Source organism: Podarcis tiliguerta, assembly GCF_965153285.1.
Source record: "Podarcis tiliguerta genome assembly, chromosome: 10".
NCBI classification, from domain to species: Eukaryota; Metazoa; Chordata; class Lepidosauria; order Squamata; family Lacertidae; genus Podarcis; species Podarcis tiliguerta.
The window spans coordinates 43,256,075-43,269,494 of NC_139543.1; the positions used below are offsets into that span (position 1 = coordinate 43,256,075).

Sequence of the window (13,420 nt, forward strand, 5' to 3'; positions counted from 1 at the left end):
CCGCAGGGCTCCCCACGCTGCGGGTAGCAGCCTGCCGCCCGGCGCGCGCTGAAGCAGAGCGCCCCACGCTTCTAGCAGACATCGGCCAGCCCCACAAGCTCGGGGGACAGCGGGGAGGTGCAGCGCCGCCATCCTGCTGTTCCCCGACCTGGTTTTGGGGGGGAAATAAAGGAAAAAATTTTTTCCTTTATTTCCCCCCAAAAAAACTAGGTGTGTCCTATGGGACGAAAATACGGTATATTACTTGTTTTGCATGTTAGTTCTTCGAATGCCATGCCAGAACAGTAGTTAATACAACTCCTTTAGGAAGAAACTCTCCTCCCCCCTCCCTCTCTCTCTCTGACATGCACACAAAAAACCAGGTTGTCCACACCATCACCACAGATACACATATAAAGATTTCAATACTTCTGTATTAAAGTGCAATCCAAAAATATTACAGAGGAAACTATTAAGTTATGGAAAGTGGTTAAGATTCTTGGATTTAGATTAAAATGGTTATTAGAAAATGTCACCCTATGCCTGCTATACTGAGTAATATTCTCAGTTACTAAAGGGAAGATGGTCAGAAAGGGATCCATGAATACAAACTAGTATGAGTGGTTCTTGCAAAATATAGCCCCTTTAGAGGAGAGGAAAAGATATCCTAAGAGATTAGGCTTTACTTAAGTTATATTTTCCATTATATGTGGAGCAAGAGTTCTCTTTGGAACAGATAAGAGGGGGGATTATCATGTGAAAAATAAAAGTTAAACCAGCGACATCTTATGTAAGCAACCACAATATTGTGTGCTGCTTGCTGGCAAACATCCTTTTAGCCCTTCCTAACTCATTTGCCATCTCTTCCAACTTTGTTCAAAAGCAAGTCTGACATGCCTTTCTCTATTTCAAAGTGAGTTTCAATACTTCCCCTCTTACCCACATCATTCACCATTTAGCCCTTTCTAGTTACATTAGTACCTAGCTCAGCTGGCTGAGCAAGGAGAAATGGCTTCACTATCTATCTCAGGAGTTTGCTAGAATAATAGCTCTTTTCTATAAAGTACTCTCCTATTAAATAGACTCTGCTGCACTTGCTGCTACTGGGTACCAAGACATTCTGCTTGGGTTGTGTTTCCAGAATGCTTGACGGGTGGGTTGCTCTTATTTCTGTACCCTATACTTTTTGCTTAGCTTCACCCCTCAACTCCAAACTACTAATTTCATAACGCCACATCTTTGGTTCCAGTTCAGATAAATTGATCCTTTCCAGGTTTCTCAGCTGCACTAGGAATTAGATGAGCAGACGGATAGTCTGGCCTCTCTTGAATGTGAGACCTTCTCAATATCCCCTATACCAAAAGACAGGATACACTTTTAGAGACACTGATCCAACAGTCAAAAGAGAAAGCAGAAGAGAAACCTATTACATGTTATTTCACATGATTGTAAGTTTCCACCAGGCACCCCTTTTGCAAGGGATAGGTTGCAAAAGTGTAGAGAACATGTTTGTTGCAGAGCCAGATGCAGTTTCATCATGATAAGTTGGAGATGCACCGACATATTCAAAAAGACAGCTACTGGTTAGCCCTTTGGTTGCTTCCCCAGGCCATCTTTTTATACATCACTGGAGATTTCCCCATAAGTCCTCTCTGCTACTTTCCTAGAAAATAAGATAAGCCTCCACATATTTATAGAATTCCCTCTCATGCATTAAACTGCATGGATTATTTTTTTTAAATGCATGGAGTTAACGCAGTTGTAACATGCCAAACTGATGCTCACAAGCAGAGATGCATGGAAGCAGAATACTCCTATCTGTGTGTCATTATACGAGTGTTTTTGTTCCATACAAAGAGCTTCAGTATTTCATTCCTACTTATGTGAAGTGGCTTCATTTGCATTATGCATATTTCACCTCTCCTGTCAAACCAAGGGCTAAAATAGTCATGGCTGTTCTATTCTGGTCTCAGGAGAGAAAGCAAGTACTCAGGAAAGCAATACTGTCACTGCTCTTTTGTATTGCCATGAGGAAAGTTTCAAGAACAGCGGGTGTTGAAGAGTCACCCAACATCGTGCAGGTTAGTGACACAGGATGACCTAGAGTATACAGAACCAAGAGGAGGCGGCAGCAATGGCAAGATCTTCTAGGACAAAAACATGGGAGGACAGCCCCTGGGCTCTTCTCAGTTATTCTTCTTCTCCTCAGGTGGTGAATAAGGAGGTGGTTGATCCTAAATTAAATGGAGACAGCATTAATGTGGCACATCCACTGTACATGGGTCGCCTTTTTTACAAAACACATCAAAACTTTGCTCATTTCATAGTTTCAGCACACTATCATCATGCTTGGGGGGCCATCATGTTCAAATGGGCAAGACATCTGATATGAGGGTCCTCAACCCACAAGGTATCTTGTTCTGCTCTCAATACAAGTTTAAGTCCAGTACCCCCTAGCAATACACTTCAAGATACCTACACACAATTTTATATAATCTGCACATGCCAATGATAGAATGGCACTTAACACATGGCTGCAATGGCACTTTTTTTTAAAGGCAGGGTGCACTTCGGATTGTCTAAGTAGTGTAATTTAACTAATTTAAGGTTTACTTTGTTTTAATGCAGCCTTTCCCCCTTAGAATTCAAAGCTCTCTCTCTCTCTCTCTCTCTGTGTGTGTGTGTGTGTGTGTGTGTAAAACTTCAACTGAAATGGCTCTTTATCGCAGCTTTATAGCTTTCTGAGAGTGAGACAGAACATTAATCACATATACTAAAAACCAAGCAAGAACAAAAACCTAGTATTACAAATGAGGTTATTACTTGTAACAAAAATTGTCTTGTTGGCTGCCAGTACAGGTTAAAGAAATAAGCTACGGTGAGCATTTCTCACATTATTCCAAGCTAGCATCAAAGCTAAAAGAAGTGGGTCAGTCAAATAATCTTGTACCAAGAAAGTGGATGCCATCTTGTGTCAGATTTGGATGTATTTGAAGCAAATTATGAAACTGCAATATGTTTCATAGATTCTGATTTGCCTCTTGTGGATTTTATGTTATTTGTGATCTTTTCCAACAGAGCTGCATTCTAAAATTCATCATACCATCTGTCTACAGATAGTTAATCAGCCTCCTTCCAGTAATGCGATATCATGAGCTTGGCAGCCATGAGCATGAAGTAAAGGAGGCCCTTGTGGGGAAGGTCCTCACTGACGTTTATGCAGATGGAGAAAAGGCAAAGCTCAGGGTCCCTATGTGCTGTTACATTTGGCTCTCCCATTTTTTAGTACGGCTGGTATCTCTACTACAGGAAGCAAAGATACCAAGTATGCTTACTGTGCTGTAAGAAGCTGTACTGTATACTTCAACCAGTTGCAAGTTATGTCCAGCTGATTGCTAGCATAGCAAGAGTTCTTGCTATTGCTCCTCCCTATACCCATCAGACCTAGTGAGGTTCCTTACCATAGGCATGTAGACATTGTGAGGATTAGCCGGGTTATAATATGCACTGGAAGTTGCCTCTGTTGCTTTGTTGCCACCTAGTGCAGAAGGAAAGAATCAAGCATCTTTAAAAATACAAAAACCCACACTAATTATATTCACAAAGCAAATGCTGCTTGTCTTAGCACAATTTTTAGATTAGGCAAAAGAGCAGATTCTGCAGTGTCAGCAAGAAAGAATTCGGACGTGACTAGACACTCAGCAACAGTTGGTTTGGGGACATGCTGAACAGCATTCATTCTGAGGAGACAGGGAACAGGAGAAAAGATGCCACAATGACCACAGAGACAAAGATCAAGCAACAAGGTTTTAAGAGAGGTATCCACTTATACAAATAGTAGTCCCAACACGTTTTTTCAGGATTAGGTAGCCACCTGGAATTTAGACTGATTGTCTTCTGTAAACAAGCATTCTGGGATCCTAAAACCTTCTGAGAGCTTGCTCAGGACTGCAATACCTCAAGGACTGCCTCTTTCCATATGAACCTACCAGAACCCTGAGATCATCTTCTGAGGCCCTCATTTGTGTGCCCCCTCTTCGAGAGGTTTGGAGGATGGCAACACGAGAACGGGCCTTCTCTGCAGTGGCTCCCCGTCTGTGGAATGCTCTCCCCCCAGGGAAGTTCGCCTGGTGCCTTCATTACAGTGGAACCTCTGGTTACGTACCGTCCTCCTTGCAAATGCTTCGGGTAATGAGCTCCATTAACCTGGAAGTAGGTCTCCTGGAAGTGAACTTTGCCCCAGGATGCGAGTGGGAGACTCGCAGCAGGAGACCCCATTAGCAAAAGCACGCCTCAGATTAAGAATGGTTTCGACTTAAGAACGGACCTCCAGAATGTATTAAGTTCGTAACCGGAGGCACCATTGTATACATCTTTAGGAAGCAGGCAAAAACGTTCCTCTTTAACCAGGCATTTGGTTGATCCAATTTACACCCCATGTCCTTTTTAAATGTGTTGTTTTTTACCGGGGGGGGGGGGGCTATTGGGTTGCTGTTTTTATTTTTTATGGGGGGGGGGCTATTGGTATTTTGTGGTTTCATATCTTGAATTTATTTTGTGAACCGCCCTGAGACCCCTGGGTATAGGGCGGTATATAAATTCAAATAGTGATAATAATAATAATAAATAATAATAGATTTTCACAGCTTCCTTGGCTGTCATGGCTATTAGAACAGGGTAACTCCTCACGCTCAACCGTTCCCCTCTCTTCAACAAATAAATTATTCAAAACCTTTAAAAAAGTTACATTGGGAGACTGATCCAATTCCCCCCCATTCTAAACGGAAACTTACCTGGCATTCCTGGCTCTGTCCAGGTTCTAGGAGCTGAAGGTCCTGCCTGAGATGGGGCCGAAGGTCCTGCAGAAGGGCCGGGGTATGGAGGAGGAGGCGCCATGTACATGGAGTTCATCCCAGGAGGTGCTGGATACATGCCTGAGGACAGATAACAGATGCCATGTCTACACACGCATCGCAGAAATATTCAAGGAGGAGCAGTTCCCCAGGACAGGATTTTCCCATGCTGCATTTCATCCTCTTTTCCCATAAGCTCTCAGGGAGCTTTCCCCATATCAGTTACATGCTTAAACTGAGACAACTGCTGTTCAAACTACATAGTCCATACTGATCCAGCAACTGTTCGCACTGGCTGGATAGAAAGCAAGGCAGCAGCAGAGGCTGAGTCACACCACTTACAGATGTACTGTGGAGAATGTACCTACTAAAACAGTGCATGTAATACTTGAAGTCAAGGACTAAGTCTTACTTTGTTTAGCGAAATGACCCTAATCCACGTTTAGTGTGTTCCAAGCATTCTACACTGAATAGGATCCCCTCCACGTTCGTGCTACTGTTGATATTCTCTAGATTTGAGCATTAGTCATCTCGCCTACATGGAATAGTTATATATTTTGTCTGGTCGTATATACTACTGCCCTTCTCTGAGTGACGTTCTTTTATGCAATCTGCTGGAATTTTTACCTGGAGGAGGAGCATATGGATATCCCATAGGTTGTGCAGCAGGTCCATATCCATTCATTTGTGCAGGCATATAACCGTATGGTCCTGGTGGTGGTGCGGCATAGGCTCCTGGTGCAGGTGCATATCCTCCTGGAAAAGGCGGAGGGGCATAGCCCCCAGGGACAGGTGCATAGCCAAAGCCAAAGCTCTGGGCAGGTACTCCCCTAGAAGCTGAAGAGGAATATGTTTAGTAAGCTAAAATCAGCACATGAAACCCTGGACTTCTTATGACAATGTCTTAAATCAGTCTACATTTAATTGATTAAGGCAAAATTATCTCCTTTCCCTTGTTGATGTTTTTGCCAGTTTTGAACCTAGAGCAGGACAGAACCATGAGGATGAAAATGAACAGGTCAGTTAATGGAGGCAGCCAGACTAACTAGAGGCCAGCTACTGCTAGCAAAACCAAAGAGCAAAGCAAATGCAGATTAAGCAGCAAATGGCATTGGGGGCGGGGGAGAGAATCTTACCATCACTAGCAAGTTTGAACATCAGTTGCCCAAACTCTATGGCACCTCCACTGAAGAAGCTCATCTTAAATGAAGCCTGTCCTTCCCAGCCACCTAAGACAAACAAGTCAGGTTAAATTTTAATTAAGACAGCTTCCCAAGAGATTGCAAAGATAAAAGTTAATAGAGTTAATTTGGACCCATATGCTTCTGGGCAAATGAAAACATTTGTATTTTAATTTGATGGCATGAAAGGTAACTAAAACAGATGGGGACGCTCTAGATGTTGTTGGACTTCAGCTGCCACCAACCCCAGCCAACAAGGCCATTAGTCAGGAATGATGGAAACTGTAATCTAACAACACGAAGGAGGGGTTTCTGGGTAAGAAAGTGAAATCAAGAATAGTTTCAACCAAGTTATAGTATTAACACCAGTATTAACCCATCAAGTACTTCTCCTGCAAACTAGGTTTCACCCCCTTACAGATACAAAGAAGATTCATCTTATTTCAGGCAGTATGAAAAAAAATAGCTATATAAAATTATCATTTGGTTTGATAAGGCTGGAGGATGGGTAACTTGACTGAAAGACCAATAAGTCAGATAAGTGGATTTATTAATTTAATCAGGGTCTAGAACTTAACTAGAAAGTAAAATAAGAATTTCTACGAGCAGAATCTTTCACTTTCTTATTCCAGCAAGCATCCTTCATAACTCGGCAAGAAAATATTTACTGAAATGAAAGTTTTAAAAAAATATGTTTCTGAAATAAAACAACTTTTCCCTCTTCCCAAATCAAGCTATAATAATAAAAAGACTGAAGTGAAAATCCTCATTGCTACACTAGTTACAATGAAAATAATGATTTGCAAGCCAAGGGGATATGTTCATAAAAGGAGTGCTGAAACACAATCAAACTCGGCAGGGAGGGGTGTGTTTTTAGTAAACACACAAACTCACAGGAAAAACTCATTTCTATCATGTGATATTCACATGAGACACTGCCCCACATTTCCGATGCAATCACGCTCTTCAAGACCAATGGAAAGGAGCGGGGGAAAGACCAATGGAAAATAAATCACTGAAGTAGAATATGCACAACTTGCGTTAAACTCAGTGATACAATAAATACATTCGCCACCACAAGATGTAGTACATACCTCCAGGTTCTGCTTCTATCACTCCTTTGATATAATTGGCGGAAAATACGGGCTGTTCAATGGAGCATCCTTTCACCTTGTAGAAGGGCATCATGAAGGACATCATTGGGTCCTTGCCCTTGGACACAAAAATAACCTGCAATACATTTAATTATCGAACTTATACCACGTGCTGTCTCTTCTATACAAGGCCCAAAGCAGCTAACACGGGGATAAAAATATGTAATATAAAACTACGTACGAAACAATCCAGGACAAATAGCTAATTCTTCAAAGTGAGAAAGCCAACACCCCATATCAAACCATCAACTGAAGACTTAAGTCAGGAATTTTTATTTAATATTTATTAAAATAAATGAAAAAATAAGGAATCATAACCAGTTTTCTACAGAAGTCCCTCCACCCACTCAAATGTCTTCACCCTTTCCCTAAATGTCTACAAAATTGGGCTGAGACAGGCCTCTTTTAAGAGCATGGAGGTTCCCCACTAAGACCTCTTGCTGGCATATTCCTAATCAGTTTAGGAAAAAGGTGGGGATCTTTTTCATCTTGAGGCCAAATTCTCTTCTGGGTACCCTTCCAATTGCCACATGCTCTTTCTGAACACTCTGAGAGTCTGCTAGTTTCTACACACTCTTTCTGTCCTCCATCCTGGCACTATCAGAGTTCAAGGACACATTCCAACCAGACAAAAACAACACCACTACTCCTGGAAGGTTCAAAGTAAGGCCAGTGAGGTGGGGGCTGGAAAAAGGAAGTGGCATTCTATACCAGAAGTTTCTGAACAGCATTTAAAGATAGATTTATGTAGAAAATCAAAAAACCCACAAAAACAGTTTTCATCTTGTGTCAGTCAGAATGCCTTCTTGTATCTTAAGCCAACATGAAATTTCAGAACAAAATAATCTAGAAAATTTAAGAATTTGTAGTAGCCATGCTGAATGCCTGAAAGAAGAAAACTACTTCTACTCCATGATTTCAACTACAGCCATACCTCGGGTTGAAGTAGCTTCGGGATGAATATTTTCGGGTTGCGCTCCACGGCGAGCTGGAAGTAATGGAGCGCATTACCTCTGGGTTTCGCCACTCGCGCATGCACAGATGCTCAAAATGACGTCAAGAGCATGTGCGGATGTGCTGAATCGCGACCCGCAGACACAGGTTGCGTTCGCTTCTGGATGCGAATGGGGCTCCAGAACAGATCCCGTTCGCATCCAGAGGTACCACAGTAATGTAGAAAAAAAATACCTACACTAATAGTATAGAAAAGAATGTACTGAAGAATCTCACACTAGCTGTAGTTAGATAAAACTACAAGTGACTGCTGTCCTGACTGAATGACCCTTCAAAAGGTGTCTAAGATGCAACTGGCCCTCACTCAAGACTTACCCTGTAAGGAGTGAGAAACACCATTCCTTTCTTGGTGCCTTTGAAGATCTCTGGTTTGCCAGTCACATCAGAGAAGGTCAGCTCCACATCTTTACAGTGCTTGAGAATGCTTCAGGGAAGGAGAAAAAATATGGCCGCGTGAGCATTTCTTAGTGGGCTATGCAAAACATGCCAGTACTGTACTGATCGGTGAAGAACCAACTCTACTATACTCACTGGGAGAGCCACTGCCAAGCCCAGACAGCCGTTCAGAAAGTAAAACCCAACTCAGCAGATATATCTGCCTTCCCCTTCAGACACTAAACGGTAACACAATTCTCCTGACATTTCAAGTCTAAAGCAGGACACGAGAGAATCCAGTGAATGGGATTCACCTAAGAAGGGCTTCTACTTGTGCAAAGGGACTCCCCTCCCCCCCCCCCGCCATAGTCCTAACTGAGGGTTGTATCCAACCATGTTACTCAGTTGACAATAAAGCTTCAATTAGTGATCAGGAGAAAAAGCAGGTTAGCAATTCCCCTCCCCTTCCCCAGCCTCCCCAAGTCTGAAGAACTGATTTTGGCTGTATAGGGGGAATTACAAAAAAACAAACAAAACCCCCTTCCCCTTACTGCCAGCTAAGCGGTACTGGAAGCTCTATCCTGACAAGACAGATCCCCATGCGATGTGCTCTACAGCTGCCTCTCATTTTGCATTCTTCCAAGTGTGTGTCGAACACTTGCTAATATTAAGGCTACAGAAACTCCCATATGAACAGTCTTTGTTCTCATCAGGATACCCCTAAACCATTTCTTGTTCAGGGAAATTTTACTGGTGACCTACTGCTCACGAACAGGTTATGAAAGAGCTGTGCAATGCCTTTCAATTTAGCTCTCTCACTGACCAGCTAAGAATCATGTGACTGATTTAACTCGCTCTGGCTTCCCTTCCAGCTCTTTTGTTAGCCCAGAGCCAATTAGTGAGAGTTTTCTAAGTCAACTGAATTTCATTCTGCCAACGAGGTTTGCGTGCTCTGTTCTGTAACTGGTCTTGTGGCTTATTGTGTCAGGTTTTTTGTTATAAGCGATCCTGAAGCACAGGTGCTGTGGGACAAAAAAATTAATAAATAATAGATCAAATGATGCACTAACAGTCAATACAGTGGAAACTTAAACTTGTTAATAATTAAGTTGAAATCATTAATCCTGTTGTGACTGTCGTTTATAGGTGCTCAGCTCATCTTTCAAAAATGCAATAATGCTTCCATTGGCTTTTAGAGACTTAAAACAATATGCAACAACATATAAATTTGCATGCAAGCAGGGCCAGCTCATGCATGAGGCAAGGTGAGAAGACTGCCTCAGAGGGAAGGATCCACAGATCTGATCTCCAAGAAATGCATCGCCTGCTTCTGCTGCTGCAGTGGCCATGACAACTGTGGCACTCTTAGGAGGCCGGATCAGCTGTGTTCCTCAGCAGACTCCCCGCCAGCCACATACCGCCTCTAAGCAAATAAGAGGCACTACCATCCTTGTTCCTCATGTAGATCTTCACTCACCCCTTCTTCCCTGGTGGTGGGGAGGACATTGTGTGGTTTGCCTCAGGTGCCAAAATATCTTGGGCCAGTCTATTTTCTCCAGCATCTGAAATTCTCCTAACCATGATCTTCTGTTTAGAAAACAAACTGGACTCTGTGCTACACTTTTCATAATTTGCAAGTACAATTAACATGCACTTGGCTTCACCATTACTCTGCTTTTATTGTTCTTGGTCATTCAGCTGAATAATCAACTGAATAATATAATTGTCACTATCCACAGTGAAAGAAGGATACTGACAAGCTAGAACATGTGCAGAGGAGGGCAACTGACCAATAAGATAAAGGGTCTGAAAACCAAACTTTATGAGGAACAGTTAAGGGAGTTGGGTATGTTTAGCTTGGTAAAGAGGAGACTGAGAGGAGATATGATAGCCATATTCAGATTATCTCAAGGGCTGTCAAATGGAGCAAGCTTGTTTTCTCCTGCTCTGGAGGGCAGGACATGAACCAATGGATTCAAGTTCTTAGAAAAGAGTTTCTGACTAAACATCAGGAAGAATTTTCTGACAGAGCAGTTCAACAGTGGAAAAGACTCCCACAAGCGGTGGTGGACCATCCTTCTTTGGAGGTTTTTCAGCAGAGGTTGGATGGCCATTTGTCATGTATGATCTAGTTGAGATTCCTGCATTGCAGGGGGCTGGACTAGATAACTCTCATGGTCCCTTCCAACTGCAATTCTGTGATTCTAAGATGGTAGCTCAAATCTCAGCAGTGAGTTGTTGTAGGAACCCTGTGCCAGGAATATGGACAGCACAGAGAAGGGCTGTCTACTCCATTTGTCAAATTTAGCTTACATTGGGAAAGTAACATGTCCATTCCAGTAATAACAGGAACAAGGGTAAGAAAGAGATACCAGTATTGTGATGCTTATCAAGAGCTTTTCCGTCTGCCCTGGCCAGACAACAACTATAGTCTCAAACAGACAACTATGAAGTCTACTAGATCAAGTGAACTAGCCAGCAGACTGAAAGAATTGTTTTCCCTTAGATACAATTTGAGGCCCAATCATTCACAAGTTTAATTTTCTGGCATGCTGCCAATCCAGCAAGTAATTTTTGACAGATGCAGGAGACTGATGCTCACACCACCTAAAAAACCAATGGTGCTCTGTTTACACATAAAAAGGCAGAGAGCAACTTGAATATCACATCCACACCATACATTTAAAGCACATGGCTTTTGCTAAAGAATTCTGGGAACTGTAGTTTACCCCCTCATAGAGCTACATTTCCTAACATTCTTAAACCACAGTTCCCATTATTCTTTGGGGGAAGTCACATGCTTTAAATGCATGATTTGGGTAGGACCAAAATCACAGCCACATTAATGAGATGAGCTTTGCCACAAATATTTTTGGCCAACTGTTATCAATGGATTATTGTTATCAATAGCAATTACCCAGTGTGGTAAAAATTGACACTAAATCCACCTGGAGAACCACACTTGTATACATCAATTCACAGCACCCTTACTTTAAAGATACTTTCCGGTTCTTCATGAGGAAAAAATGGAAAGAGATCTTTATTCAAGAGAGTTCTCTGCTGCCCCAAACACTGGATATCTCTTTCACTGTAGGGGATAAATGGCTGCCCACAGCCCATCTGCTTAGTCTGTCCCAAATATGCTTCAAAGGAATGTAAGTGTTTTTAGTATTACTTTGTAAACACTGGTAAAATCGACATTTTCCTTTTATGCTTCACTGGCATGCTAGTCACTTTATCTCAGGCAAAGTGGCAACCCGGCCGGCGAAATATTCAGGAAATAAATGTACGTTGATCTCCACTCTCTCATACTGTGGGGGATCAACGTGTAACTTGCGTGTAGCACATGACAAAGGGAAAGCACGGATTAGGGTCACACCCACCGAGGGCTGAAGAGGAGGAAATGTCACGAACTGAATCAGCCTGCGCAGCAGCTTACGCCTAAGGCACCGACCCTAAGTATGCGAAGGGGCAAGTGGGCGCCGCGCAAAACAGAAGGCCTTACTTCCGAGTAAACACCTTCAGGGCTGCGCTACAAGGGAGCGAATTTATCTACCTACAACAACACAGATCAAGGGATGTTTACCCCTTAAAACTTTGGCCCCCCACCCACCCATGAACATCAACCGGGCAGGAGCCGGAGGGAAGAAGGCACGGGAGGGAAGGGGGGGGCGGGGAATGCCCTGCGTAACAACATTCACACGGGCAGTTAACTGCTGCGCGCGTGCGTCACAATCGCAACTCCTGGGGAGAGATTTGGCGCTGCTTTCGGTGGCCGAACCAGGGTCGACTTTTCTCGAGAAGCCGCCCGCGGTCTCCTCCGAAATAAACCCGGGCGAGGGCCCCCCTGGCGACCCCCGAGGCCGGGGATGGCGCCCCCTTCCCCCGCTCCACGTCTCCCCTCGCCTCGCTTCCTTAGTTACCTCTCCCCGTTGGGCGGGATCACCCCGCCGCCCGCCGAGTGGTGCCTGTTCACCGCCATCTTCCCGGCCAATAGCGCCGCCGACCGAGACGGCCCTCCTCCCTCGTCCCTTATACGAAGCGGCGCTCGAGTGGCCTCGCCGCGGCCGTGACCTCACGGCGCACAGGCCCGCCTCTCGGTGGGGCGGGGAATGGGGCGGGCGCGCCGGGAAAGAGAGGGAAAGAAAGAGCGAGGAAGAAGGGGGAAACGAGCAGAGCGGGGTATCGAGGTCCTTCAGCCGCAGGGACAGAGTTCCCCATAGCTTAAAATCAACAAAGAGCCTAAACTCAGCGGCGTATTCAGATCTAGCAAATGTATCCCGGACTTAATGCCTGTATCCCGGGGGGTTGGGCTAGATGACCCTGGGGTCCCTTCCAGATCTACCATTCTAGGATTCTGTTCTGCGACTTCAAAGAGCCCTTTGCTGTGAGAAGCCGGCAAAGCGGGGCATGGACGCAACAGCCAACCCACCTCACCTCTCGCCTACCTGCGATTCCCAGCAACGTGTGGAAGTGGGGTGTCAACAGTGAAGTCAGAGGAAAACGAAATGGGTGCGGGGGGGGGGGGATACAGACTATTATTATTATTTTGCATTGCGTTTCCATCTCACCGCAGGGATTACATTTCCTCCATCTAGTGCGCACTCTATACGCTTCATACTTCTGAGGAAGAGGACTCTAGTCTGCCAAAGCTGTGCCACCAGCCATTGTAATGATTCACATACATTTCCTAGTTGTTGTAGCAGCTAATAAACTTCACTATGTTAAATCTTGTCTCAAGGTATTGAACCCAAACTTATTGCAGCCATAATACATGTATTGGTTTTTAAGGTGCTGCATGATTGTATTGTTTTTTGCTGCAGACTAACACTACTGCCCTTCTGGAACCTCTTGATAACTGTGG

At 43.9% G+C, this 13,420-nt stretch overlaps 1 protein-coding gene across 2 annotated transcripts; it reads right to left on the bottom strand.

Moving 5' to 3' along the window:
* Positions 1 to 395: 395 nt before the first annotated feature.
* Positions 396 to 12,639, bottom strand: WBP2NL (WBP2 N-terminal like). Of its 2 annotated transcripts, none has more exons than XM_083400338.1 (8): positions 12,480 to 12,639; positions 8,497 to 8,605; positions 7,108 to 7,243; positions 5,969 to 6,061; positions 5,460 to 5,669; positions 4,773 to 4,913; positions 3,441 to 3,517; positions 396 to 2,213 (listed from the first exon to the last, which is right to left on the bottom strand). In XM_083400338.1, exons 1-8 carry the CDS (start codon positions 12,536 to 12,538, stop codon positions 2,166 to 2,168), a joined length of 873 nt encoding a protein of 290 aa, XP_083256464.1. In that variant the 5' UTR covers positions 12,539 to 12,639; the 3' UTR covers positions 396 to 2,165. The 2 variants fall into 2 exon arrangements, with proteins under 2 accessions (XP_083256464.1, XP_083256465.1); XM_083400339.1 differs by lacking the exon at positions 12,480 to 12,639 and adding an exon at positions 11,940 to 12,172.
* Positions 12,640 to 13,420: the final 781 nt, after the last annotated feature.

What these genes read in the sequence shown, in the direction of transcription:
- WBP2NL (XM_083400338.1), bottom strand. Translation starts at nt 12,538, where the DNA reads ATGGCGGTGAACAGGCACCACTCGGCGGGCGGCGGGGTGATCCCGCCC. An exon ending in ATCCCGCCCAACGGGGAGAG is followed by an intron (nt 8,606 to 12,479) that starts GTAACTAAGGAA and finishes CCTTCCCTGAAG; the next exon opens with CATTCTCAAGCACTGTAAAG. An exon ending in TGTTTCTCACTCCTTACAGG is followed by an intron (nt 7,244 to 8,496) that starts GTAAGTCTTGAG and finishes AATGTATTGCAG; the next exon opens with GTTATTTTTGTGTCCAAGGG.